The sequence below is a fragment of the Diprion similis genome, chromosome 2 (genome assembly GCF_021155765.1).
Source record: "Diprion similis isolate iyDipSimi1 chromosome 2, iyDipSimi1.1, whole genome shotgun sequence".
NCBI lineage: Eukaryota > Metazoa > Arthropoda > Insecta > Hymenoptera > Diprionidae > Diprion > Diprion similis.
Genome location: NC_060106.1, coordinates 9,362,205 through 9,389,588, shown reverse-complemented (window position 1 = coordinate 9,389,588; position 27,384 = coordinate 9,362,205). Strand labels below are relative to the sequence as shown.

Here is a 27,384-nt window from a genome sequence, read left to right as displayed (position 1 = left end):
TGCAGTTGTTATAATCGAAAAGTGACATACGTACATACATACATACATACATACATACGTACATGGGTATATCTCCATACGCAAGCATGAATCAGCACTAGTTGTATTTCTGTGATACGTTTTTCACTATTATTTTTTTACAGCACACAAAGATTATCTGCATATAAATTGCGTTACAGATAAACAGACATCATCACAGCATATTCTACATAATTCTTCTTTTCTTATCTTTTTTCAGCTACTCCAACTTTCAACCAAAAACCTCGTCCCTTCTCTCTTTCTTTCGAATGAGTGAAGCAGCTCTCAACATATACCCATATGCTATATATATATATACATATATATGATAAATTTATTTATAATACACATATATAATATATATATATATATATTATATATATATACCATATCTTCAAACGAACAAATTTTATGTCCACATATCGATTCATCTTATATCGTTTAAAATCAAGTATCGTTGCTGTTCAATAATTCATCATACTGTGACAATGAGATGAGAATTTCTTTTTCAACGAATAAAAATTAAATTAAAGGAATGGTACGTGATTTCCGACTTAATTGACATCGAGTCTTTGTATCATATACAAAGCACATTAAAATGTACAGTAACGATTTGATTTTAATTCCATGGTCCCTTACTCATTGCAGATTGTTTAGAAAGGCTGATTTCGGATTCTCGTGTCGTGTTCGCTTATGCTATTTGACCCTCGACCACCGTTTTATTGCAGCAATAAATTAACATGTAGCTTACACACGGTCACATACATGTACATATACCCATCCAAACATGGTTATCGTTTATTTCGTGATATGTTTACTTCACAATACCTGCTACCCTCCATTTTTACACTCGCAATCACACGTTCCAACCAATCATTTCATATTTTTAAATTCCAGAAAATTTTTGATATTTTTCCTCCGCAGTTTTGCAACTAGCGCAGAGTGAAGTGTCTCCGAGAAGTTTAATATAGGTCATAGACTTTAATTAGATATTTAAGAATTATGTTTTATCACATGATTTTAGTATTATTATGACTTGTTCAAGTGCTTTTTGCTATTTAGCAGCCAGAGACATATCCATGATTGCTCAATTCCAAATCCCAAATATATGACCTGCTTCAAAGAACCGGAAACGAACAAAATCGATAGTTTTATTATAAAAAAATAAAAATAGGAATAATCTAGAAATGAGCAGTCATGGTTGTGGATCTATGAACGTGCTTTATACTTACAATTTTTTTCTTTGTTTTCTCTTTTTAACCAAATTTAACGCTCCGAAACCGCTAACCATGTTAACTACCATATTGTTGAACGCGCATGTCTCGTGTGGAATGAAATTTCCGGAACTATAAAAAATTTTAAACGAAACCCTATGAAACGGTTGAAATGTCAAAACGACATTCCTGTTCCTGTTCCCCTTTACCATCCCGTACAGACTCCTACTTTGAAGAATCCGACTACTACGAAGTAGAAACAGAAACTCATTTCGAAAGTGTTCCATCAACGCCACCTCCACCTTCCGTAAAAAGTAAGAGCCTTGTATGGCCCCCGGCGAAACCACTTGAAGATATCACATACCCAACAGCGAGTCCTTTGTACATTAACCCAAACCCGATCCTAAATCAAAGGCAGCAAAGAGCCATTGAAGAAAAACGACAAAGCCAACTGATGGAGCAGCAACAGGAAATCAAAATTCACCGAGAGCAGAGCGAAGAACGAGCAAGAATGGAGCAGGCGACTTGCTCCGGCCCGGTATACAGAAGGGTACAACTACACGGAGTGACGAATCAGAGAGAGTCGAGATCAAAAGAAGTCACTTGTTCGCGATCAACTTCGAGAGCGGCGTCGAGAGAGAGTCTGCGAAGATCTCTGACTCCTACGAAAATAACTCAGCCGACCCCTCAGCCTTGGACAGCAACTGTTACTTCGGGTACAAACCTCTACGAACAATCGTGTCCAGCTATGATTTGCGACTCGGTATGCGAACAGGAACAAATATGCGAAAAGCAGGTATCATGTGAGAATCATATATGCCAAAGTCAGCAAACCTGCGAGCGTAAACAGATATCCCATCACCATCATCACGTCTGCCATCAACCTTGTCAGCCAGTTTGCAAGCCGGCATATCGGCCAGTGTATCCACCTAAACCTCCTCAGCAAGTGAGCCTCTTCAAAACAGCTGTCTGTGAACCAGAACCAGAACCAGAGCCAGAACCTGAACCGGAACCAGAACCCGCATCTCCGGTAGTGGAGACGGAAGTAACTTTCACGTTCCGAAGACCAAACAGCGTCACCTTAACGGAAGTCGTACCACAATACGTGGCTGTTTGCCCTGCGGGCATCGAAGGTCAGCATGACTATGTGACTGAAACTACTGAGGATGATGTTGGCCCGATACACATTAAGAAGACAACGATCTACGAGAAGACGGTGGAAGTCGTTGATGATGAGGACGAAGAGTGTTCAGAAGTAGAAAAGCGACGATCTATCCATCTGGACCAGGAAGTCGAGAACATTTCTGATAGGAGAGATATTGCCGAATGTGCTGAGGTCATATCGTCAGCTGTTGGGACGCAGCAGCTAATGGAGAAGATTAAACAGGAGGAACAAGAAATTGTTGAAGAAGAACGAACGGCTGCTGTTCACCAGATTTCATCATCCGTTCAACCCAACATGGGAAAACGTGTAAGCATTACGGAGCAGGAGAGTACGGATGAAGGATGTTTCATAGAACGCCACCAGACCGTCAAAGAAGACGATGCGCATAGGTATGAAGAGTTGACGGAGGAAATCAGGATTCAAGAAAACTTTAGGCAGCAAGAGATGGAAGAACAGAGGCGCCAGAGTTTGCGAGAGCAAGTACAAGTGCATCAAACTCTGCGTGAACAGCAAATTCCCGAAAGACGACCACCACCGCCAACTCTTCAAGAACGCAGACTCAGCGCGAAGTTTAACCAACAAGATTTTTCACGTCAGCAGGTACAAACAGCGGAAACATCATGCGCCAAGAAGCATGTGCAGTTCGTAACGGAGACAGAATCTGGTATAAAGCGACTTCCGCCCACAACGATTAAAAATTCTACACCAAAACAATGGAAGTCGGAAATGGTAAACGCCTTGACAACGGCATCCGACAGAGCCTATTCACCACTGACCACTTCACATTTGACGGAGGACAACAGCTTCGTCGAGGAATCTTACACCGAAGAACAGTGTTACTGCGAAGAAACTCAGTTCCCGACGAACGAATGTGAGCCACAACGTTGCGTTTCCCCGTTCCAGCAGGCTCTTACCACAGCACCAGACCGATCCTACACACCGTTGGGATTCTACGATGAACCAGGTCAATACCAAACTGAGATAGAGGTGTGCCATCGCTCGCAAACTCCTACGGTCCAGGCAAACCCTGGTCCGGACGGATACTGCGCGCCGGCGGAAATCTTGTATGCCGATGACACTACGGAAGAGACGGTGAGACGTGAAAGGAGGGTCAGAAAGTCGGTAACCCCACAGCCACTGCCGTTGCCTCCGCCTGACTTTCATTTTAGAGATTCGTCTCAGCCTCGATCTCGATCGCAAACACCAAGCAATCGGTCGCTGATGACTGGCCTGAAGAAACCCGGTACGATTCCCCCGTACCAACGAAATTTAGTTGCCATGCAGAAGATCCCGGTCGAAGGTCACAATTATGTTCCAAGTAGAACTCCAACACCGACACCGGGAAGATCGAAATCTCCTGCTCAAGGACCACCCGAACCACCGGCATGCTACGTCAAGGCTCAAGCCCCGAAGATTAAGACCGATGATCCACCCAGATCGACAACACCTTCGGGTGGCAGGCACAACAAAAAACCGCAGGAAGAGGGAGAGTCATACACGTACCACGAAGAGAAGAACACACCACGTGGCCGTGTTATAAAGGATGTTGAAGGATCTCTTCGAATCGCTTACGCTGGCGATGAAGAATCGTTCGTTGCAAGTGAAAAGGAGGTGGTAGAGACTTTGAAGAACGTTAAAAAGAATCCGGCATGCGATATAAAGAAGCCTTGCAGTATACCGATCGTAGTTGAGTCCGCAAAGAAGCCTGAGCCGCAGTGTGAATCGTATCAAAAATCCGTCTGCGTGATGGGAAAGCTTAACCAACCACAGGGTACGCTACCCTGTCCGATGGGCAAGAGCCAATCCGAAAGATTCCCAAAAACGGGAGTCCGCGTTTTGCCTCCTTGTCCTAAGACTATAGTGAATGAACAATCGAAATGCAAGAAAAGTATCTACTCCGAAACTCAGTCTCAGTCGCAGGTCTGCCAACGCACAGTGTCACAGTCTCAGCGCAGCGCATTCTGTGGTACCAAGCCCAAGAGTCACCTGCAGACTGGGCCGACCGCCGAAGCAAACCGGAGTTACTCACAGTCCGGCGTCTGCAGCATCCCTACAACCGATCGCAGAGGCCTCTGCGTTTCCCCGTGTGGTGGAGTGGAGCAGCAGAGTTGCGGTCAGCCATCGGGCACCTGTGGAAGACGTTTGGGTTCGTCAGCTTTGGATATAGGCAATAATAGCCCCCTGTCAGACGTCTGCATAACACCGTGCAACGACGGTTCGGTCTGCGTAGCCCCATGCCCAAAACCAATGCCGAAGAGTCAGTGTCCCTTTGCCCGTTCACCGACAGCCGACTTGCCCTTTCCTCAGATCCGTTTGCCCTACGATGACGACAACGAACCCGTTTGCCCTCTAGCTAAAAGCCCGATACCACAGTTAAACGATTTGGGATTTCAACCGATCCATACGCCTCGCACTAACCTTGGATGCCAGCTTACGCGGCTAGTCCACAAAACGAACAAGCAATCGGTCCACGTGTACAAACCTCAGGCCCAGTGCTCGTCTCAGACCCTGTGTCAGACCCAAAGCCCAAAATGCCCCCTCTTAGCCCCGATTAGTAAGACCCAGAATTTAGTAGACCCACCGAATTTGTCATCCCACCCGGATCTAGGTACCGGCATTGGAGGTCCTGGTTCGAAGAGCGGCGCCGTCGCTGGTAACACAGCTCCTAAACGTGGTCGCGGTATCTTGACGCAGCAAGGTGGACCTGGATCGCGTGTTCCTCTATGCGGTTACTGCAACTCTTACGTCAGGTACAGAACTGATCTCGAACACTACCAGGCACCTGCACTTGCTGTTTTAACATCGCTACTTGCTCCTGCGCTGTGTTACTGTTTGCAGGAAATTTTCACCTTGGCATGTTTACACCGCCTTATTTGTTGTCTTTGTTGTTTGTTTTTTGATGTAAATCTATATTCACGTAATTCCATTTTTTTCTTTTACCTTTCCAGCTGTAAATTGGACTTTTGTTGCACTCCTCAACAGTTTTTCGCATGATTTTCTTGTTTCAGTACCTGGATATTCACTGCCTGACGTCGTCTAACTTACGTTAGCCGTTTGTGCTGTATATATTTTTTTATTTCATCGTCTTCTATTTCGCCATGTTTTTTCTAATGTACATAAAATGTGTGACAGTTTTGTATTTCGACTAACATTATAGTGCACGATGTCAACAGCTAAACGCGAGATTACTAACAACCTGATCAACGACAAGGCTTTCAGACCGGTGTGCCACAGTTGTAACAGTGAGATTACAAGGTGCGTAGAACTCAAGTCTACCCGTTAATGTGGAAAGCAAATTAAACCTTGCTTTGATGAATTGAATCTGCCAGGTGAATAAACAGTGATTTTCGCTTCCGTGTTTCACGGGTCAAATATTGCCCAAAGAACGCACCATCGAACGGTGCTTTATGCGAATAAAACTTACGATCAACCTTTTCCCCCGCGTGCCTGGCATGTTCAATTGTCTTATCGGCCTTTTATTATCAGTGGACTTCTAGCTTTCCTTTTATAAGTCTCAGGAGAGAATATAACTTCTCCGCTTTTTATAGCCTTTTCACATCGATTACAAACCGCGGCGTAGGTTGGCGGAGAGAAATATGGGCGGTATGGGGTGGGGGGCGAGAATCAAGTTCTAAATTTGTATCCTCTTGTAAATAAAATTTACGTGGCTAATAAAGCACGCTGTGGGGAATATATAAGAGCGTGGAAAAAGCATGAAGAATTTTATCTGCCGTTCATTCGCTTCTGCACGAACGGTATTATTTCATATGAAATTTTTTGACACAGGGGTCCGTTCATCACGGCACTCGGTAACATCTGGTGCCCCGACCACTTCGTATGCGTAAACGCGCAATGCCGTCGACCCCTTCAGGATATCGGGTTCGTCGAAGAAAAGGGACAATTATACTGCGAGTACTGTTTCGAACAATTCATTGCCCCGCCTTGCAGCAAGTGCAACAACAAAATCAAAGGGGTCAGTACACCTATTCACTATTTTCAACTACGACGTATTGTCTACAGTTTCAAACAATCCCAAATCAATGAGATTATTTCGCTTCAATTATATTTTACCGCCGTTTCATTCTTACCTTTGCATAATATAATATTTTTAAACTTATTTCAGGAATGCCTGAACGCTATTGGAAAACATTTCCACCCTGAGTGCTTCAACTGTTCATATTGCGGCAAGCTTTTCGGAAATAATCCGTTCTTCTTGGAAGACGGATTGCCCTACTGTGAAGCTGGTCAGTATTCTATATCAGATTGATAAAATGTGGTAGCAAAGCTATCGCCCCACTTTCGATGCTAATTTCAATGGAATTGGTTTCAGATTGGAACGAATTATTTACAACGAAATGTTTCTCATGCGGTTTCCCGGTGGAAGCCGGCGATAGATGGGTCGAAGCTTTGAGCAACAACTATCACAGCCAGTGCTTCAATTGCACGGTAAGTAATTCATTTTTACTCATCACAGTAAGATCGATCATTTCGAAAACGCTGCAATTTGATACAAAAATATGAAAGATTGACGTGTTAGGTATAATGAATTCAATGCATTACCTTTTTTCAGATGTGTAAAAAGAATCTCGAAGGTCAAAGCTTCTACGCGAAAGGAGGTCGTCCGTTCTGCAAAAATCACGCGCGCTAATGCGGAGGGATCATCCGACCTCTGAAACCAAAAAATAACAATTATAATTATATTCTATAAAATACCTAAGCAGAAACACGTTACGGAAGCCATTATCAACCGCGTATGAATGATTAATTATGCCATACTGTACGAGGATAATTATTATATTTATCTGGAAGAAACAGTGAAAAGAAGATTTATTTCACCCTCTCGAGTCATATTACAACAGTTTACGAATCGCTTACGATAATAATTCTAATTACAAAACCGAAAAGTATTTCCGTGCGCGAATGTAATTTATAAATTTAATTCACAAACTTGACAAAAGTGGGTGAAGTTTAAATACCACAAGCAACTCATAAGCATCAGCATGAAAGCAAGTCAACTTAGCTGAAACATGCGAAGGTCGTCTTGCCAATTAGAAATATTAAACAAAATTGCATATTTAATTGCGCATTTCGATTTCTTTACGTAAAATCCTGCAGTCACGAAGACATTGCGGATTATTCTGATGAAAATTTAAATAAATGAGCGGTAATCCGATTCAGGCATGACCTTAGGTTCCAGAATATCGAGTTATGATAAGAATTTCATCTTACCAAACGATGTAATTAATTTATTCAAAATATTGTATATCGAACCGAACCTGTGGAATAGAAAACAGTTGATAAAAATCAATGAATTATTAAAAGAGTCGAAATACAATATCTTTCATTGGTCAAAAATTATAAGAAAAATAAATATATTATAGGTACGTATTGAACGTCTAACATATTTTTATCAGTACGGTATATATTATATAGTGAGTTTTCGCGTATTATATGTTATAGCTTTATTTGAAGAGAGAGAGAGAGAGAGAGAAAAAATACAAAAAGTAAAAAATATAAATTTGATATTCAGTCAAAGCTGCGCTCTCAACGGCGTTGCATTTCGTTGCTCTGCACGTTTGATACACAGAAACTAACGAACGCCGTCGAGATTGTGAGAGAGTCAGTTTTACGATAAGGAATATGATCATCTAATATGTAGAGGTAACAGTAATCATATGCATAAGTTCATCGTTTATGTAAATGGATATGCTCATCCAGTCAAAGCAATACAGTTGCCATATTAATATTATGCCAGGTTACCGTTTTAGTGCCATTTTCAAGCTTGTGTCATAATAGTCATGAAAATAACTGGCACATCTTTTACCAATAACGAGGATAATAAATTAAGATTTAAACAGTATGCATAATATCTAAGAATTTAAGCTATATATTTAATTGGAAAATAAAATTATACATAACAATCGGACGTTGCAATTTTTAATTGATATTTTAATCATGTTTGATGAAGATTTCTGCAGAAGTGTAATTCAATAACTTGACGTTCTTATTAGGCAAGAACATGCATTGTTAGTTGAAATCTATAAGAGAGCAACGTTGAAAAAAATTATTAGAAATTTACAATCGCTCTAGCGTTTTCAATGTAATTGACGATCGACACCAACAGCTGTATATTAAAAGTTGTAAAATCAATTACGTTAAGTATAAGTCCCCGAAAGGTCCTATGTATCCCCTTACGTGTTGCTTACAATAAAATAAATAGTCGTATTTAACTTAATTCTCACTCGTTCCTTGCCAACTATTCATAGGTATGGTGCAGGTTGCACAGAACTTCCAAAGCCTCCGTATATTTAGCTATTTCCAAACAAATAAAAAAAATTAATAAATGACAGGGAATCGAGGGGTATCGACATCGATTAAAAAAAAAACAGGTATAACGAATCTGTCGTAAATCACGATCGCTATCAATAATTACAGAGTATCCGATAACGGCATTAATTGCTGAACATGATGAACCGCATTCAATAAGGTATATAAATTATAATAATAAATAATATACATATATACGTGCAGTGAATATTTGATATCCTGTCATTCCGTGATTGTATATATATATATATATATATATATATATATATATATATATATAGAAGACAATTATCGATTGCTTTTGTATTATTATAACCTTGTTACACTTTTCAGGATTCCCTGGTTCTTTCTGTTAGCAAAAATGTATCATTTTATAGACAGTATAAATAAATTGTCTGCACGTCGCTATTTCGCAACAGCCTTAACGCTGTGTATTTCATAGATATAAAAGTCTTGTGACCTTAGCCGCAGTTGAACAGCTTGTAATTATTTCTGCTAATTGTATATACGATACGGATCCTGCACCGAATACGTATGCGCAATAGGGCACAGAGCAATTTCTTCCGCTTTGCAACGTCAATTACTTCCTCGCTTACGTATATCGACCGCATTCCATTCCTTCGAACCGTTTCCAAAATTACTTTCCCTCCACCTGTTCACGACGCAGCTCGTGCTTCGGTACTTCGTTATATAGAATTTGACCCTTTCCTCCATCTTACCTCACCAAGCTCAAATTAAGGACATGATCTAACTCACTGACCGTTTCCATGGCCAAGAGTGCGTTGAGCAAGGTAGGAAAATATCACACAAGTAGGAGAATCAGCTGTGACGAATCCATAAAAAGGGACTATTTTAGGAATGCGGAAGCGGAGATCTCGACAAAGAGAACAAGTAACGAACGAGGTATTCTAATTTCCCTTTCCGTCCAGCATGCCCCTCAGGAAATCAAGCCCCCTTTGGCATACGTGCAGTCCCAGCAAAACACGCGAATAAAATAAACGCTGCATGTGGCAGTAAAGCAGGATAATATAGAGTGTAGAGGATAACGAAACGGCGAACGGAGAAGAAGGGCGGAAAAAAGGAAGGCGGAAAAGTTTTCACGTTGCGTGCTCATCGCCGAATCGCGGGTGAGTATCGTATTTTATCCCACAACGCCGATGACAGGTGTACCCATATCCGCGTACGGGGTGATCGACAATCAATACCGAAATGAAAATCGTATAATTAGCTCCGACTACGATTGATCCTCGTGGAACATGGACTAAGGGTGCGAAAGGATTCCCATCGTCTCTCTTGTCAACCGAACAGATGTTCGACAGGCATTCCTCAGTTTCGCATATTCTGCAGCGGCGCGCCATTGTATCAGGGCACCGAAAGCCGCTGGAGAAGGATGGAAGCACTGTCGAGGAGATAAATCACGGGGAACTACCCATTAGGCAAAAACAAATGCCTCCCTTGGCCCGTGTCACCCTACACGAAAAGCTCAGTCTTCGCTACCCGCTACCAGCGGCGAGGGGTGGAAGCGAGGAGACGGCGTATCGCTGCAGGGCTGTTCGTCGCCCTGACGAAACGAGTCACCCGATATAAGCGCGGATTCTACCCAAGACAGATATCGTAACCGCGTCTTGTTTAGCATAAGTGCAGGGCTCGGCATCAACCCAAACCTGAACCTAAACCTAAACCTAAACCTAAACCCTCGATCCCGTTCAGTCGACATTTGACTCGCGGCGACGCGGGCGATCCTCCGAAGCGTTCCCTCCCTCATCATCCCCCGGGGCTCAGCGTCTTCGGCGACGCCGCGACGTCACGAGCGTCGTCGGGACGAGCGAGGTGGCAGCCTTTGCGTCAGTCTAGGGAGCAGCTGACTTGGACGATGACGTGACGAGGGGATCGTGTCCCGAAGCAGCAAACTGGCTCTCCCTAAAGGCATCTATTCACCCTCGGATGGGACGCGGAACTCGCCAAATTTTGACCAACGAACGCGTGACGATGTATATTAAGTGAGAAAGTTCGTATTTTTAGGAAATCTCACACCAAAGTTATTCTTCAAACCGACGTTGTGCTCGATTTCTAACACGTTTTTGCCACCACGAATATATTTTTGTGCAATATTTACGTACAAATATAAAAATACGACACACGCACGCTCTCTCTTTTCTGCTGTACTGCTTCAAGCCAGTTTCCTTTGGAACACCACACTTTTCTTGTGCTTTGCGAGAAGTGAGTTCGTTAGTTGGTTTTGAGTCTAGGCTTTTAGAATTTCTTAGTAGCAGGTAGCAGCTACGAAAAATGGAGTATTGAAAACACACTTTGTAGCCTTATCCACTCGTGCTATCGTTCTACTTTGTGTAATCTCATACGCCCTTCAATTGAAATACTTACTCATACGGGAGTAATATAATATCGTGCGGCGTAACTTTCTACCCTACTGTAGTGCGAAATGTAAACAGTCTCGAGCAAACACAAATGACTATATTATGTGCCTTTCCCCAATCACGGTACTACCTATAGTCGTACTCACATTTAGATCACCGTACCAGAGTGAAATCCTAAATCGAAAATCCTTTGACTTCGTTGAGATTAAATTTCGTAAGTTATTATAACAATGCATATTTACGAAAGATCGTTTTTTCATAACTATAAACATGTCTTAAATTCGATCGATTGTAATAAAGCAAATCATATCTGCTCATATTTTACAAATTTAATTGCTTTAAAATCTTTCTAAAGTTGCTAAATGGCAACTTTTTCCCAATTTTTCATTACGTTAACATTATACTAACTTCATTTTTGTATCATTTCATCGATATAAAAAGAAACGTGGACGAATTCCACTTTTTGGGCGAAAGAAGACTCGCAAAAGTCGCTCATTATTTCAGGGATAATTAAGTAAAATTATTTTTGACATGATTGGTCTATTATCTTGAAAGTTTTAGGTAGCACCGGTATCCGTATAGACGGTGCCAACTTTTCCTGCACGCACCCAGCCCCACACTTGTTTACCCAAAAGCACTCCTCTCGATTGTTTTATTAGCGTGAGAGTTTTCACCAACAATTTTGACACCCTTTCTTGACTTCAACATCCGGGAATGCATGATCAATTGGTGAGTTGACACGTTGGTTGCAAACTTCAGCGTGAAAAAAAAATTTGTGTGACAACTCTTGCGTGAAGAACTATGAGTATCATAATAAGAAGTATATTGATGTTATAATTCATGCAAGTTTTCCGTTAAAATGATTTCTCCAGAAAAAATAGGAGTTTCTTTTTTAAATATCTAATGGAGAACAGCATTCAGCACTGCAGTATGTCGTTGGTTATTTTTCAGATTAGAATAGACGTAAAAATATCCGTATGTATTTATTGATTATCCATACACCTGACGCATCACATTATCCTGGTATAGGTTGTTGTATATCAATCTGTGATATTTTACTGGAAAGTGGCTGCCGCCCTGTATCGTGGGATGGCACTAAACTATCTGGAAGGACCATTCGTGTTCAGGCTGAATGAAAACGGCGCGGGACCTCATCTACTAGTTCAAGTAACGTATACCGGGTGATTCTCAAATCCATAAGTTGAAGACACGTCATTTACACTGACGACAACGTAAACTTGATTATTGAGTACCTGGGAAAGTACCAAGGTTGAGGGCTAATTTTTATGAACTCCCGAAATTTCCGCCAAAGTCCAGTGAAAAAAAAAACAAACGAAAAAAGAATCACGTGAAACGGTACTAACTACGTAATTTGTTTCTTAAAAAGTTTCAGAGACCTAATTAAGACGCGTGGTATACCTAAATCAGATCACATGTCACGATGCGCTTTTTATGCAGTGAATTTATTCGGCACAGTTACAGAGTTAGCCAACCTTGAACTATATAAAACAGTTTTCAAGGTACAAGAGGAAATTACCGTGAATCGCACAGTCGCAAATACGGATATTGATATGATCCTGACTTCCATAATTTTTCTTAAATCCTATTTTCTTTCTGAAGTTAATTATAAATTTGCACTTGTACATCTCTAGCGATAAGACACTGCGTAAACAACCTGCATTTATTACAAAGCGTCGCTTACATTTCAACCTACTCGACGATGCTATGACGAACAATTTATGATCGATAACACGGTGATCAAGTCACTCGCGAGATTAACGGTTCAGAATTTAAAATAGCACTGCAACTGCAGTCGCAATTTCTATTTTTATCGCGCTTAGCGTGTTGGTAATCGTAAAAGTTGCAAAGGCATCACCACCAAAAATGTTCTCAATGTAGGTTCGATACTTTATCATCATCCGGTGTATCGGGTGTTGTTTTCACTTCTCGCGTCAGAAAAAGCGTAAAAACGTTCTCTGTCAAAAGAAAGATCTGAATAAAATCAACATGCCTTAATTAAACTTATACATAAGACTGCAATAATATAGTGAAGAAAGCACAACCTGTCCATAAACCAGAATCAATGGCAAAACAATTCACGAAATACCAGGACAGTTTGTGTCCTGATTCTGTAATGTTGCGGGGAAAGCGCATTGAATTGATTGCGATCACGCACGGTGAGCTTATACGTGAATATTAACAACTTCCGGTAGGTGTGCACCGAGCGTGGTTGGCGTGAGTATACAGGGGATAACATGACGCTTAAGGATCGCTGGAATCTTTGGTGGCGTTCCGGAGGGTTCCCGTCAAACCATTACAAAACGTTGCTTCCTTGGCAGGTAATTAGCGAGCTCTACGAATGGCGGGTAATAAAACGTTGCCGTACGACGTTCATTGTTACTTATGTAATTCGTGTCCCTCTAGTTCACCAATCACATACCAAAGGGAAGCTCGATATGCCGGAAGGACAATTTGGTGAGACATCTGAAGTGTATGAAGAAGATTTACGGATCGATATATGACTTTAGGTAAACAACGCTTTCGTGTTGGTGATTCGCGATAGGCAAGAACGTTCCAACACTTTGTCATTCAATCGTATGAGATATGCTTCGTCTCTACGGCATCGTCACATATTCACCAACTTCGAACTGACAAATTGGTCAAAGCATGATTCTAAGCCTGCTGAAAAGTGGTGACAATATGTGGAAATACAAAAGAGCGGACGAAATTTATTTAAAGCCATCAGGTTGGCGAGTGTTAAAATCACATTATTGTGGAATTTCAGCCCCCTCGGATACAATCTTCCATTAGAATACACGAAGCTAGCGGCAGATTGTAGCCGATATGAAAAGGACGACAGGGTATGGATCTGCAAGCCAGTCGGTCAAAGTCAGGGCAGAGGAATATTTCTATTTCGAGTAAGTTGTTCTCGATGAAAAACTTAGCTCGGAATTCGAATGGCAAGAAATGACGTACAAATATAAAATACGTGTTCTCGGTAACTCGAAGAAGCTGAGCGATCTCACGTACGACAACATGGCTGTGGTTCAGAGGTACATTAAAAATCCGCTCCTCATTGGGAGCTACAAGTTCGACCTTCGACTTTACGTCTGCGTGCCTTCCTATAAACCTCTGACAATTTACCTCTACAAGGAAGGGTTGGTTCGTTTTGCAACCGAGAAGTTTTCGCTGGACAATTTGGACAACCCTTTCCGTCACCTCACGAACTGCTCTCTAAACAAACTTGGTCCAGGATACTCGGAGAAGAAGGAGAGGGTTGGGGCAGGTGAGTCACGCTGATTATACGCAGTACTAGAAATTCTGTCTTGACTAAGAATCGAATTAGGAAATGAATTAATGGTGTCAACTTCAGGGTGCAAGTGGACCCTGAGACAACTGAGGCGATACCTGGAACAGTCTGGATATTCCGACTGGTTTTTATGGCAGCGAATCGCGTGTCTCGTCAGCCTTACGATACTTAGTCAAGCGGCTGGAATTCCACGGTCCTCGAACTGCTTCGAGTTTTTTGGTTTCGACGTTCTCATTGACGAGAATTTGAAACCTTGGCTCATAGAGGTCGGTGACGAATTTATAAATTGGAGAAAATTAACCCTCAGTGAATCGCGTTTCAACCTCACTGCACTTGACCGACAAATAGTCACCAGGTCTATCATTCTCGAAACAAGGTCAACGTCAGTCCAGCCCTGGGAAATGACTGCGAGGTTGATTCTGAAGTGAAGAAGCCGCTGCTTCACGACATGTTCGACCTACTGGGTCTCCCGGTCTGCAATACCGGATTATCTCTTTTCACGATTTGGGCAACAAGTGAAGAGGAAGCAGAGGATGAGCGATCCTCGCGCTGCTACCCGAGCAAGGAATCGAAAAGACCATGCAAAATCGGAAGGGAATCGGTTGCTCTGATCAACGTTTGCCCCGAACCCCAAACTATGGCAAGTAATATCTCCGGTTCATCGATTCATCCAAATGAACATATTTTCGTTTCTTAACCCTAATTGGTCACACTTCAGTAGAAGTTAAAGTACGAAGGGACTCACGAGGACTTTTGAAAAATATGTGGAATGATATTCACCCTAAGTAACCAATAAGGGTTTAAAAAAAAGTCCAAATTTCAAATTTGTGCCCTTTGTTTCGTGAATTTTTTTTTCTTCTCTGAGAGTTTCCGAGTTGAGTAAGCATGTGAAATTATTGAAATTACGTAAAATGTTTTTATTCGCGAAAAAGAACAATATTGGTACATCTCAAAAAAAAAAATCACCATGCGAGATCATTGTCTCGTATAGGCTAGATTATTTTGCTATAGACCAACATTGACGAACGTATCTTGTCCACCTGGTGACTTAACACCCTCGAAAACTTTCTTCATATCACGAGCGGAAACGCGTGACATGCAGTTTCGACAGGGGATTCCGGACGCGTGCGGTGACGTTTGGTCCCGGTACAATGCGTTGTCAGTCGACAGGGTAACGCGGCGTGGTTTCAAAGGAAACAATTCAACGCCGCCACCCTTCGTCTGGGACAATGGAAAGGACTGGCGCAACCCCGTGACCCGCGAAGGAGGATGGATCCGTACGTATCCACTGACGCATTTGAAGCCAAGGGAGTCTACGGAGTTCATACATCACTCGGGTAGCCCCTTGCTCAGCGATACGCCGCGCATCGCCGAAAAGGAAATAAAAAATACGGTGATGTGCATTTACAAGTAAGTAAAACGAACTTGGCGATATACTTGGTGGATAGCAATGAAGAGCGATCTCTTCGAGACGGAGGTTGGAAAATTATATGCATGATTTTTTGTATACAGGTACCTGAAAGCCGCCAAAGATGTTCACGGAAAACTCGGCCACTTGGGTGATGACCCTTGTAACGAATTCCTACAAAGCTCTCTAGGGCTGAATACAGAAGTATGGCTGCCGGAGAAATGAATCGATGCCATAACGTTGTGAATGATTAAATACTATTTATTCAGTTCTGTCTTTTTTTCTACGCGTATACTATATCACGCAGAACGTAAGTCGATCGAGTTTTTTCTTTTGCGTTCTACGCGATAGCTTAGGACTCGTTACAACGTTAATTCGTCAGAATTGTAATAGTAGAGGAAAAATATCAGGAATAAAAATACCTATGGCAAAAAACTTTATTATCCCGAATCTGTCATGTTATGCACACGGTGGAAGGATTTGTAGAATTGATCAGATATGGCGAAAGAAAGGTTTTCGAAACTCAAAGAAATTTTATTTAATTCAATAAATAGTTGTCAAAACAATAATTTGTGTTTCCAAGTAAAACGACATTTACTTGAATTAACAAAGTATTTCATTCGCCGTATTAGATTGTTTTGTTAGGTAAATTCAACAATCTTTTTTATTTACGCAGGTATACTTTCTAATCTTGGGAATTGGTTTTTTTATGATTGTATCAAATGGGAAACATATTCCTTAAAGCTTATGAATATACCTATTAATTATATCAATTTGTAATGCATTTTGTTTGCAACGCGTAACTCCTCCTTTGTTTTGAGATACAGCATATTCATGTGATAATTTTCGACTATATTCACATGATAAATATGACGTTTGGTGAAGGTTTAAAATCCGTAATTTAAAGATACGGTATCATCGAGTGTTTCGTTATAAGATCACGGTAGGGCTGATAATCTTAAAATATTTCTTAAATTTCTTTCAGTCACTTTATCATCGAATATTATGATTATTGGCATATTCAAATTTGAAACTATCAGCATAACCCCTTCTTCGTTGTTAGAAAAATCGCGCAGAGTCCTTCGTAAATAACGTAACAGAATAGTTGTTGAAAAATGCATTTACTGGAGGGTAAAGTACCCCAGGAAACCGAACTTTATGGGGATGGTTTGAGGCTGAATCAGAAGTCGAGAGACTCACTCACGCTAGAGTTGGACGAGGATACTGACACAGAAGACGATTACCCTGTTAGAGTATCGATAGATTCAACTTTGGAATGTTTTGTTTTCCTGAGCTTCGGAAAAACCTGGGAATTGTCTCTAGTGTTGGTTACTATAGTGGTCTATATGATGACTACGTACGAAGTATTTTTTGAAGTGGAAGAGGTATCCTGATAATCTCTCTTACCTACCCAACAGCGTTTGTATGTCCAAAACCGTTACGATTTTATTGCAGGAAACAGAACAGAGAATCTCATTTATCATCAAGTTACTTCTAGACGTATTGTATATCGTCGACGTCTGTTCGTCGATATTACACTGGCGATTAGAAGATATCAGAACCACAAAAGAGTTTAAGGCGAGATCGATATTTCTGATATTTCTTGACATATTGGGAGTTGTTATAGGAATGCCAATCCGCTTTTTATTAAGTATGAGAAAGAAATTTGTGCCAACGATCTAAGGTCTTCGAAACTATCCCTAAAAGCCTCTTGACAAATAAAACTCCTTTTCCTTTCGTCAGATCACTCGGTTGAGGATGAGCCGATTTACGTCGACTTCCTCTCCGTCATGATACCAGTACTTCGAATGTACAGACCCATCAATTTTTTCTCACGATTGACAGATATGGTGGGAAACGTTGCTATCACGGTCACGTTCGCGACGTACCTTGTAATATTTCTAGTTACTCTACACACCTACACTTGTTTCTGGTGAGTAACTTTAGCGTCATTAAGCACAAATTGGAAAAAGAGCTAACAAGATTTTCGCAGGTATCTTTTTTCACAATGCACCGTATGCGGCGAACGCTGGATCGTAACGATATCAAGTAGCAAGAAATTGACAACCGACGAACCGTGGGAATGGTACCTCGTCTCTCTGTACTTTGTAACGTGCGCTATGAGCAGCACTGGATTTGGCGGAATCACGGCACGCAACAGCATGGAGCAAATGTATACGTTATTAATGATGGCCACGGGATTTGTGATACTTGTCGCAGCCTTTATCGGCAGTTTAACAAGCGGGATATTAGAGGCGGTTAAAAGGAATACGGAATTCCGGAACAAGCTCCACCTTATCACAGAAACTTTGGTAATATGTAATAACCGTTCGTCTTTTTAACTTAAACTGCACACCGATAAATGCCTGATTTTTAACGCATGTCGGAGTCTATAATTTCATGTGAAAAAAATACTAGAAAACGAAAAGTGTTTTGTTTCGTAAACGACAGCAAGTTATTATATTTCAGGTGCAAGCTAAAGTATCGAAGGACATGCGGGAGGGTGTAATCGAGTTTCACAAATCTTTCTGGAAGTACAAAAAAGCAATCAGTGCATCTGAAATGTTTGCGGACTTACCGTTGACGCTGCAAAAGGAAATTTACTTGGACCGCTACTATTTGGCATTCATAAGAGTAATTTTTATAAAAAAAAACTCATTTTTCTCCTACTTTATTACGTTGTATAATTTTCCCAAGGATTAGCAAGACGTAAGAAACGCGTTCTGATTATCACACGTCGTGCTAAATTCGACATGAGCTAATTACATACTGACCATAAAAGAGCGACATTGATAGACTCCAATCGAGAAACCATGTGTAACAGCACTGCACTGTTTATTTCGCCAGTCTGTAATGCTACGTGGCCTGCCTTCGGCATACTTGCGAGATCTCTCAATGAGAACACGCAATGAATACTACAACTGCGGTGATATTATATACACGAAAGGAAGCCCCATTGATCGTATGATATATGTGGTTCGAGGAAATATCAGTGTGAGTATTTAATACAATAATGCAGTAAGACAGTAGGTAGAAAAGAAAGTTTACGTAACATAGACGTGACAACAAGAATAGTGAATTTTTATAGAATTCACGTAAGAAAATTTCGACGCTGAGCAAAATTGTACCGTTTTATCACACGATTTACCGTATACCTATATTGTTTCCATATCATCTATGGAACCGCATCGTTGAAAAGTTGAAAGTTGGGAAGCTTATCGATGTTTATTTATGAGGTACATACATAGTACATACACGCTTTGACTAAAACTCTATGAATACGTAATGAACAGATTTTATCGTCGGATGACAACGAGAGTTCGATACTAAATTTGACGGCTGGTACGATACTCGGTGATGCAGCGTTGCTACTAAATATTGAATGCAAAAGTCAAGTTGTCGCCGCGACGTCCTGCGAACTTCAAGTTGTCCACAAAGCCACTTTATTTGCACACAATAATTTGTTTCACGATATTTACGTGGAAATGAATCGCAGGTTTGTATACGTAATTTTAGTTCTAAGATTATCGAGTTTAACATTATACACGAGTGAAGATGAAACGAGGAGATAGACGCAAGCTTTCTGTTGTCAAAAATCGTGTATGATCAGGAAAATTATCTCTTTACAGAGTGTCAGATCGCTTGGATTACACGAAAAAACGAATCGTAACATTCAGAGCGCAAGAAAATGCGGTAGAAAGAGCTTTGCACGATATCAATCTTGGCTATTCCTCGCCAAGAAAGCCGTTGAAAATCTTCAAAAATCAACTTCGCAAGAAGCAAAAAACTGACAATACCGTATGTCAGATAAATACGTATCCATTAAGCCCAGAATTCAATCCGCAGGACACTGGTGCGTGGATTACAATCGAAATATGTGATAAAACTGAGAGATGTCAAACTTATGGAATGACTCGAAATTGTACTGTTACAGTTGACATGTACATAATGGCGACCGAAGCAGCCGTCGCCCGATACGATATTTGCATAAAAACCGAATGGCCCTGGATTTTAACCCCCAACACGTTATTTCTAACACTCTGGCAAAGCGTGATTGTGTTCGCTGTTCTGATCGCTGCAATTCTCTATCCATACTTCGCATGCTTCAAGCGTTACATGACTGATGATCTGCTAACTATCAGAGTCATTATAGATGTTTTATACATTTTGGATATTTACGTGCAAATTTCAACGGCTATCGACTTGACTCGTGACGTACTTGTAGAGGTGTGTATTTCTCCAGTATTCATTAAATATTCGTCAGAACGACTTGAAAATAAAAACGTGTTTCAGGTGAAAAAGATAACTGCGATGAAAATAAGGCAGTTCCGATTTCTACTCGACATATTAGCCGTTTTTCCGGCTAAAGAGGTTGCGTTTTATATGAGCTTCTACACCAGTGGACGTGTTGGGACTATTTTTCTATTGAATCGTGTATTGAAAGTGCACGTCGTGTTTCGAGCTATCAGTGACTTGGAGAAAAGTCTGAATGTCAATATAAAGATCATCAGAATGGCAAAATACTTGTTGTGTTTGGTGTTTGGGTCGTATTGGATCGGAGCGATTTTTTATACGCAAGCATGTTTTTACGAAAATTGCGTAACGGGCAGCTGGTACGATCAGATCCTAACTCAAAATTCTGAAGCCAACATGATAAACAGCCCTGTTTATCTACTAAGCTTTTACTATGCTTTGCAAGTGCTTTCGCAGACCGGTTATGGAGACATTAACGCCAGTACTTTGCAAGAGATGATTACCATGTTTTTTTTCTTGGTACGTTCAATGTCGTAAATTGTAGTTTCAATGTCTCCGCTATGTCGTTTAACATTGAGAATATTCAGGTAATCGGAGCTCTTCTATTCAACGCTTTGGTATCCGATTGTTCGGCAACGCTGATGCTCTCTACTCTCGACAAAGTTGCGTACAAGGAGATCGTCTTTGTGATGAAAAAATTTATGGAGGAAAATGACATACCGGAGGTTATTCAAAAACGAGTATACAGCTATTTGGACCTCCAATGGCAAACTGATCAAGGATACAAGATAATGAACGATATTCCTTTATTCGCGGATTTGTCGCCCAATATGAATAGAAGATTGCTCATTGCCATGCACGGTGAGATGCTGAGGTCAGTCCCCATTTTACAAGAACTAAACGACGAGACGATAACCGACCTTGCAGATTGTGTTGAGATCTACGTTCTACCGCCAGGTGAAAACTTTTCTTATCTTTCAGCTTGCGCTACTTGTTATTTTATAACATAAAACTTGACCGTTATGAAATGCAGGAGAGATAGTGTCGTACGCCGGCGAGATGTATCGAGAATTTTATATCATACAAGAAGGTTACTGCGAAGCTACATCAGTGCTGACTAATCGAGACAAGAAAACATTGGGTCCTAAGGAATTTTTTGGGGTTATTGAAATGCTGTTGGGAAAACCTTCGATGCAAGATATCAGAAGTGTGACGCACCTGAAGCTGATTAGAATATCGCATTCGAGTTTGCAGAAAATCTTTTCAAGTGACAAAAAAAGCTACGAACATTTTTCTGGTGAGTACATAAAATCTAGAAACTCTCATTCACCCAACGATGGTCATATTCCTGCTTTATTCCGCAGCATTAATCCAGGTAGTCAGAAACTCCAACTTGGTTCGAAAACTGAATTTTAGCCGATCAGCTATCGAGTCTCAAGATTACACCGACCACCTTGACATAAGCTGGATCAAATTCACAAAGCGACGAAAGCACGACGTGAATATGGATTACACTCGACCCTTCCAAGACTTAGGAGTGTTGCAATTTATACAATACATGCTAATGTCAAGGACCATCACACCGAACGGTCCTTTCATTCAATTTTGGGAGGTGAGACTAGATTAGTCGGTGACATAATTTTTCCACATATTTCACCGCGACATTCATTATTTACCGACATTCGTGAATTAATAATATTACAGACATGCCGTGTGACGTCTGCTTTACTGAGCGGATTTATTTTCCCATCTTTAACATACAGCTCTCTGCAATTCAGAGGGATTGTTTGGATAGCATTCGTCTTGGACATACTAGCCTTTCTAGATATATACATACGTTTGCACGTCTGTTACTACAACGATGAAGGTCTATTAATCAGCCATCCTCTGGCAACGGCGAAACACTACTTGACTCACAGCTTCGCTGTAGATTTCTTGGGGGCTCTACCACTTTATATGGTACAACATCAACCAACAATACATGCCGATGGAGCGAAACAGATCAGTTTTTCCATAAACGAAATATCGGTTCTCAACAAGATCATGCAACTCTATAGGTAAATTTGTAAAAAAAATTATCTTTCAACGATGCTCGACGAATAGCCAAAATATACTAAAAATAAAACACACGAGTCACGTAATTCCTGTTGTCCAACAGACTGCCATCACCGTTGCTGCTGCACGAGTCAAACTTGGCTCGATCGACACTCACCTTAAATTTCTTTAAATTCTTACCGGTAGCTTACATTTTTATCAACGTCTTAGCTGCTTTGTCAATCGCATTTACTTGTACCTATTGGGAACGACCGGATGGTACAATTTACGTGGAATACAGCAAGGAATCTTGGATCGGTCACAGTGAAAATTCTTTCTATTTCTCAATGCAGAACTCAATCAATCTCTACCTGACAGCGGTATATTGGATGGTATCCACATCCTACTGTATCGGATTTGGTGACATAACTGCGCATGTAAGACAATTTCGTGAAATATTCTGTCAGCAGTAAATTAACGGTTAAATTTTTTTGAACTGAGTTCACCTGGTTTAGGATGAGGACGAAATGTTGTACACGGCGTTGGTCATAATCGTCGGTTATTTGATTTTCACGTATATAATCGTCGTCGTATCGAGTGGCAAAGCGAATGTAAATCGAAACTTGATGTTATATCAAGAGCGCATGCGACACTTGGTGACATTCATGAAGATGGAACGCATACCGAAGGTGATTCAAGACAAGGCAATAAAGCACTTCGAGAATATGTGGTGGCGAACACATGGCATAGAGACTCATGCGATTTTCAACAAATTTCATCACGCGCTGAGACAAGATGTGATGCTTCAATTGTACGAACAAACTATTTCCGTCGTACCTGCTTTCACCGGCGTTGAAAAGGGTTTCACGCGACAGCTTGCAACCAGTTTGGAAATGCTTTATTTTTTGAAGGGTAGCGAAATCGTTAAAAAAAATGACATTGTATCCCACATGTACATAGTACATCGCGGAGAAGTTGACGTTATCGGTCCCGACGGTACTCTATTTTGTAAATTACGAAGAGGTAGCATATTCGGAAATATTGACAACAGCCCATCAACCAGGTGAGATACGAACACGTCCCACCAACCTTTTGACAGGCGTGAATTCTACGTACATTTTCACAAGATCTTCATCATTAGTGTAAAAGTTTTTATCAGCAATACCCATAAAAGGATTAGAAACAATAGCGTAATGACGATCATAAACGTGTATTGCAAGGTTCTTGTTTATCGTAATTTAGGTACATGATGACCATCGTAGCTGCAAAACACGTGGACACTCTGATAATATCAACGACAAACTTCTACGATTTGGCCAGAGGTTATCCCTCAGTGAAGAAGCAGTTTAAAATTTACGTCTTGCAAAATATGGGCTATGTACCAAGATTTTCCGACGAGGAAGACACGAAAAAAAAGAAAAACGACTCTTACAAAAAAGCTTGGTTTCCAGTCACGTATCAGAGAGTCTCAGTGTTGAAAGTGCCAATCGCATATCTGACCAGCCTACTGACATCTTATCAATTTTCATTCACTCAAACTTTCGTTCCTCTACTTTTTTTCGCCGGACTCGCCCTAGACGTACTGACTTTGGTCATCCTGTTTCTGGCCTACAATACCGAATATCACGATGACAGTGGCGACATTGTCGACAATATTACTTTAATACGTGCTCGGACACTGCAAGAGATGCAATTCTATTTGGATGCATTGAGCATAGTCCCTATCGAAGTACTCTGCCTTTCCGCGACCAGTTCTAGAATATTTTGGTACAAATTCCTTTGCATGAGACGACTGTTGCGCGCTAGACATTTGTATCTTTTTTTCACAAAGAAGTATGAAAAGCTAAACGTAAACATGTTGGCGACAAAGCTTGCTAGTATGATATGTAGTTTCACGTTACTTTTACACATACTGGCATGCGTTTGGTACTTGATTGGTTGTCCAACGCAGTGTTCTCCAGAATCATGGATCGTCAAGTCAAACTGTCAATATCCCTACATCTGTTCGATCTATTTCATTGTTGCCGTGGTAACAACCACAGGATTTGGCGACATACGACCGGGAACTGTAAAAGAAATAATCTTCTGCTCGATTATGTCTGTGTCTATGGTACCCGTCGTCGCTATGTTTATGGGAGACGTTTCTAACGTTGTACAAAATTACTCTTACACGCTGACTAAGTATGACACCGCAATGTCGATAATGAAAGATTACTTAAAGGACGGTCAAATATCGTATCCCCTTGTCGAGAAAGCTTTGGGATATGCTAAAAATTTGTGGATCCTCGAGAGAGGGTGCAGTCAGCCAGCACTTTTGGCCGAAGCACCAGCATCGATAAGTGAAGAGATAATGGTCGCTGCATATGGAAAACATCTTTTTGAGGTGGGTACAGACTTAAAGAAGGCGTTATTGAATAATTGTGAAATATCGGTCACGGTGTAACGTCAATAAATTATTCCAGAACAACATCTTAAGAGGATGCCACGAAGATCTACTGCGACAACTTTGTGGCAAGATGAGAAGACGGCTTTTCTTTCCAACTCATTTTATTGTACAAGAAGGAGACTGCAACTCAACAATGTACTTCATTCAACGCGGAGCCGTAGAAGTCTTGGCGAATTTAGGAGCGAGGATGTATACCGTCTGCGCAACTCTCCAGGCAAAGGAGTACTTTGGTTTACATCAAGGATTCATTCCGGATGTAAGAATTACGACAGCGAGATATTCGTACTTTAAAGTGATAAAGTTGCACTTTTTGTTGAATATAGATAAGTCACACTCACACTTATCGTGCCGCCACGATTGTCGAGGTTCTCACGCTACGATACGACGATTGGAAGGACATGCTTGTTTACTTTCCAGCAGCATACCGACAGATCTATACGAAATTGAAAACGATAATACATTACGATTATATATCGGACAAAATTGAACATGTCGCGCAGCATGTTGCCGTTTAAATTTTCCACTGCTAACTGAAATACGAAAACTGTGGCTTCGTGAAAGTTGAAAATCATTTACTCATATAACAGATCACTCATACATATCGCAAATACTTAACAAAAATGTATTAACATTGGATCAAAATCTGTGGATTTTCGAATACATATTTCGTTTATTAAGTTTACAATTATTAAAATAGGATTCTTGAGTGGTTACTCGGAACATTATTTTATAAACCACCGACTTTGGAGTGTAAAAAAAAATGTATTTTCTATTTTACACAACGAAGATACCTAATTATTTAGAATTTATTCTTCATCATTTACAATTATCGTTTAATTTTAAGTTATTGTTATTCCCCTATCGTGTATGTAAATCTACTATATGCCAAGAGATGTACAGATTTATATAAAGAAAAATAATTATTTTTGACTCATGTTCATGTAGTACGTAGAGACAAATAAATGCATGTATTTTTATCAATAAAAAATGCAAAACTACTCAAAGTATTAAACAAGCGATTAATCTGTGTATCCCTTGTTACATACCATACTTCACTACGAAAATATCACGCGCTTATCGCAACCAGTGTTAAAAACTACAGTTGCTCAATTATTATGTTTTACTTGTTTTTCATTTACTGAACAGTTAACACGGATATGCTTGTTTTCCCGTCAGACAAGATTAGTCTTTGGAATGTTCGTCCATTTATAATTCATATCTGCCCATATACGAGTAATAAAATACCAATCGTGATCGGTTACGCAATTGCGTGAAAATGCACACAAGCTTCGGAGGAACTTTTTAGCAAAGTAAGTAAGCTGTAGCCGAAGTATGATACGAGTTTATTGTATCCAATACTAATGGAACTCTTGATGGTGGAATATTGAACACGAACATATACAATTCCGGTGCAAAATATCATTTGTTTACCCTAGACAAATGAGTGAAAAACGTAAGATTATACGGAATGATTAAAGGTTTGACCTCGTGAAACGAATGTGTTTTGATAATGTGTAATTTCAGATAAGACCAACGTCCGTCAAGAATTAGCCACCGCACTTAGTTGAATTCAATGCAACACATCACAGCCCCTCAGTCACAAGTTTGTACAATATTTTTTTTCATGATTGCACTCCTGTAACTTTCGCGCAAAATCAATGCAAAATTTACACAGCTTTTAAATACAGTTGACAATTCAAACTGGGGATAAAAATCTATCAGTTCCTAACAAATATTTCAGAGCGGCAAATATGCCATGATCGAGCGCCGAAATTTTAAGCATATGAGTAATTTCACCATAAACATTTTTGGCTCAGTTTCATCTCGTGACTGTTAAGTAAGCCTACATTGCGGTAAATTGGTAATAAAAACATTTCTTATTTAATTTCGACAAATGAAAACTAATTCTTTGCATTATAATACATGTATATATTTTTTGAATAGTAGACTTATATCGTTTGGTCATTGGCGAGCTAATTATATGTATATGTATGTATACTGAGCCACGGAAAAAAAATATAATCATTACACTAACATTTATCACTAAGCTTATGTATAATTTTATACATAATATTCAATATAATATCTTTGGTCTTAAAATATGTACGCGTTAATGTTTATACCTAAAAATAGGTAATAGTGTGAATAATAATAGATCTACACCTGTCAACCGTAAGATTATTCTTTCGCGGTTGTTTCGTATTTTTTATTTCTTAAGTCTAATTTACTTATTTACTAAATATACGCACTTTGTCTCAGGTATTATGAACTCTCAAAGTACAAGCTGTCCGAAAATTTATACCAAGTATAATATCTAGGTCTAAAACTGAACAGTTCTTTTTCGTCAAATCAGCATTCGCAAAAAAAAAAAAAGGAGAAAAGCAGATAATTTCAGTTTACATCGCAAACTTGCAGAGTGTGTATGTAGCTCACATGAAAATTTCTCAAAATGTACCAAAAAGATACCATATCCTTTCTGAAAGTAAAATCCCGTCATATTTTCGCAATGCACTTTCAGCATAACACGGAAATTTTTGGAAGCCAAATTTATGTAAAAATTCTATTAATGTTAAATAGTTGTACTAAACTACATGTTTGTTTTCGCTTTTTATCCGTATCATTTTAATTCCCTGTAGATACTTTTCTAACATTCAAATTTAATCTACAACAGATAATACTTTTCTGATAAAATATATATACATATCTTTCTACACAATATTTTTAATATGTTACATAATTTTATATGCAAAATCGATCTACCCTATACCAGTTGATGAAAAATTATAAAGAATTAAGTCTTTCGTATGTTTGGTTGCGTGGAATATGAAATTTG

The 27,384-nt window shown here is 40.1% G+C and overlaps 3 protein-coding genes across 3 annotated transcripts in view; all 3 read left to right on the top strand.

Annotated features, from left to right (window-relative positions):
- The window catches only part of LOC124416244 (PDZ and LIM domain protein Zasp-like), a 31,698-nt gene extending 23,069 nt beyond the window's left edge, over positions 1 to 8,629 (top strand). The window contains exons 13-17 of the mRNA XM_046897173.1: positions 1,380 to 5,147; positions 6,184 to 6,370; positions 6,521 to 6,641; positions 6,728 to 6,843; positions 6,968 to 8,629. Of these exons, the coding sequence (XP_046753129.1) occupies positions 1,380 to 5,147; positions 6,184 to 6,370; positions 6,521 to 6,641; positions 6,728 to 6,843; positions 6,968 to 7,045 (4,270 nt within the window). The 3' untranslated portion in view covers positions 7,046 to 8,629. The remainder of the gene's footprint in view (positions 1 to 1,379; positions 5,148 to 6,183; positions 6,371 to 6,520; positions 6,642 to 6,727; positions 6,844 to 6,967) is intronic.
- Positions 8,630 to 9,577: 948 nt separating this feature from the next.
- Positions 9,578 to 16,238, top strand: LOC124411663 (probable tubulin polyglutamylase TTLL2). Its single transcript, XM_046890928.1, has 10 exons — positions 9,578 to 9,627; positions 12,129 to 12,266; positions 13,313 to 13,438; positions 13,524 to 13,627; positions 13,885 to 14,017; positions 14,109 to 14,385; positions 14,473 to 14,675; positions 14,786 to 15,049; positions 15,512 to 15,819; positions 15,922 to 16,238. Exons 1-10 carry the CDS (start codon positions 9,583 to 9,585, stop codon positions 16,040 to 16,042), a joined length of 1,719 nt encoding a protein of 572 aa, XP_046746884.1. The 5' UTR covers positions 9,578 to 9,582; the 3' UTR covers positions 16,043 to 16,238.
- Positions 16,239 to 16,932: 694 nt separating this feature from the next.
- On the top strand, positions 16,933 to 25,501 carry LOC124416243. The gene is made up of 19 exons (XM_046897172.1): positions 16,933 to 17,202; positions 17,273 to 17,468; positions 17,561 to 17,750; positions 17,811 to 18,129; positions 18,287 to 18,451; positions 18,665 to 18,811; positions 19,111 to 19,313; positions 19,447 to 19,670; positions 19,752 to 20,044; positions 20,111 to 20,590; positions 20,659 to 21,028; positions 21,105 to 21,368; positions 21,436 to 21,683; positions 21,776 to 22,128; positions 22,230 to 22,542; positions 22,621 to 23,168; positions 23,348 to 24,488; positions 24,568 to 24,807; positions 24,875 to 25,501. The coding sequence occupies exons 1-19, from the start codon at positions 16,933 to 16,935 to the stop codon at positions 25,064 to 25,066; spliced, it is 6,156 nt and encodes a 2,051-aa protein (XP_046753128.1). The 3' UTR covers positions 25,067 to 25,501.
- Positions 25,502 to 27,384: the final 1,883 nt, after the last annotated feature.

Bases quoted from the DNA above. Each gene is read 5' to 3' on its own strand.
- LOC124416243 (XM_046897172.1), top strand. From the start codon at position 16,933: ATGCATTTACTGGAGGGTAAAGTACCCCAGGAAACCGAACTTTATGGG. The intron at 18,812-19,110 runs GTGAGTATTTAA...CGTAATGAACAG, and splicing joins TGGTTCGAGGAAATATCAGT to ATTTTATCGTCGGATGACAA. The intron at 20,045-20,110 runs GTGTGTATTTCT...AACGTGTTTCAG, and splicing joins CTCGTGACGTACTTGTAGAG to GTGAAAAAGATAACTGCGAT.
- LOC124411663 (XM_046890928.1), top strand. From the start codon at position 9,583: ATGCGGAAGCGGAGATCTCGACAAAGAGAACAAGTAACGAACGAG. The intron at 13,439-13,523 runs GTAATTAGCGAG...GTGTCCCTCTAG, and splicing joins AAACGTTGCTTCCTTGGCAG to TTCACCAATCACATACCAAA. The intron at 15,820-15,921 runs GTAAGTAAAACG...TTTTGTATACAG, and splicing joins ACGGTGATGTGCATTTACAA to GTACCTGAAAGCCGCCAAAG.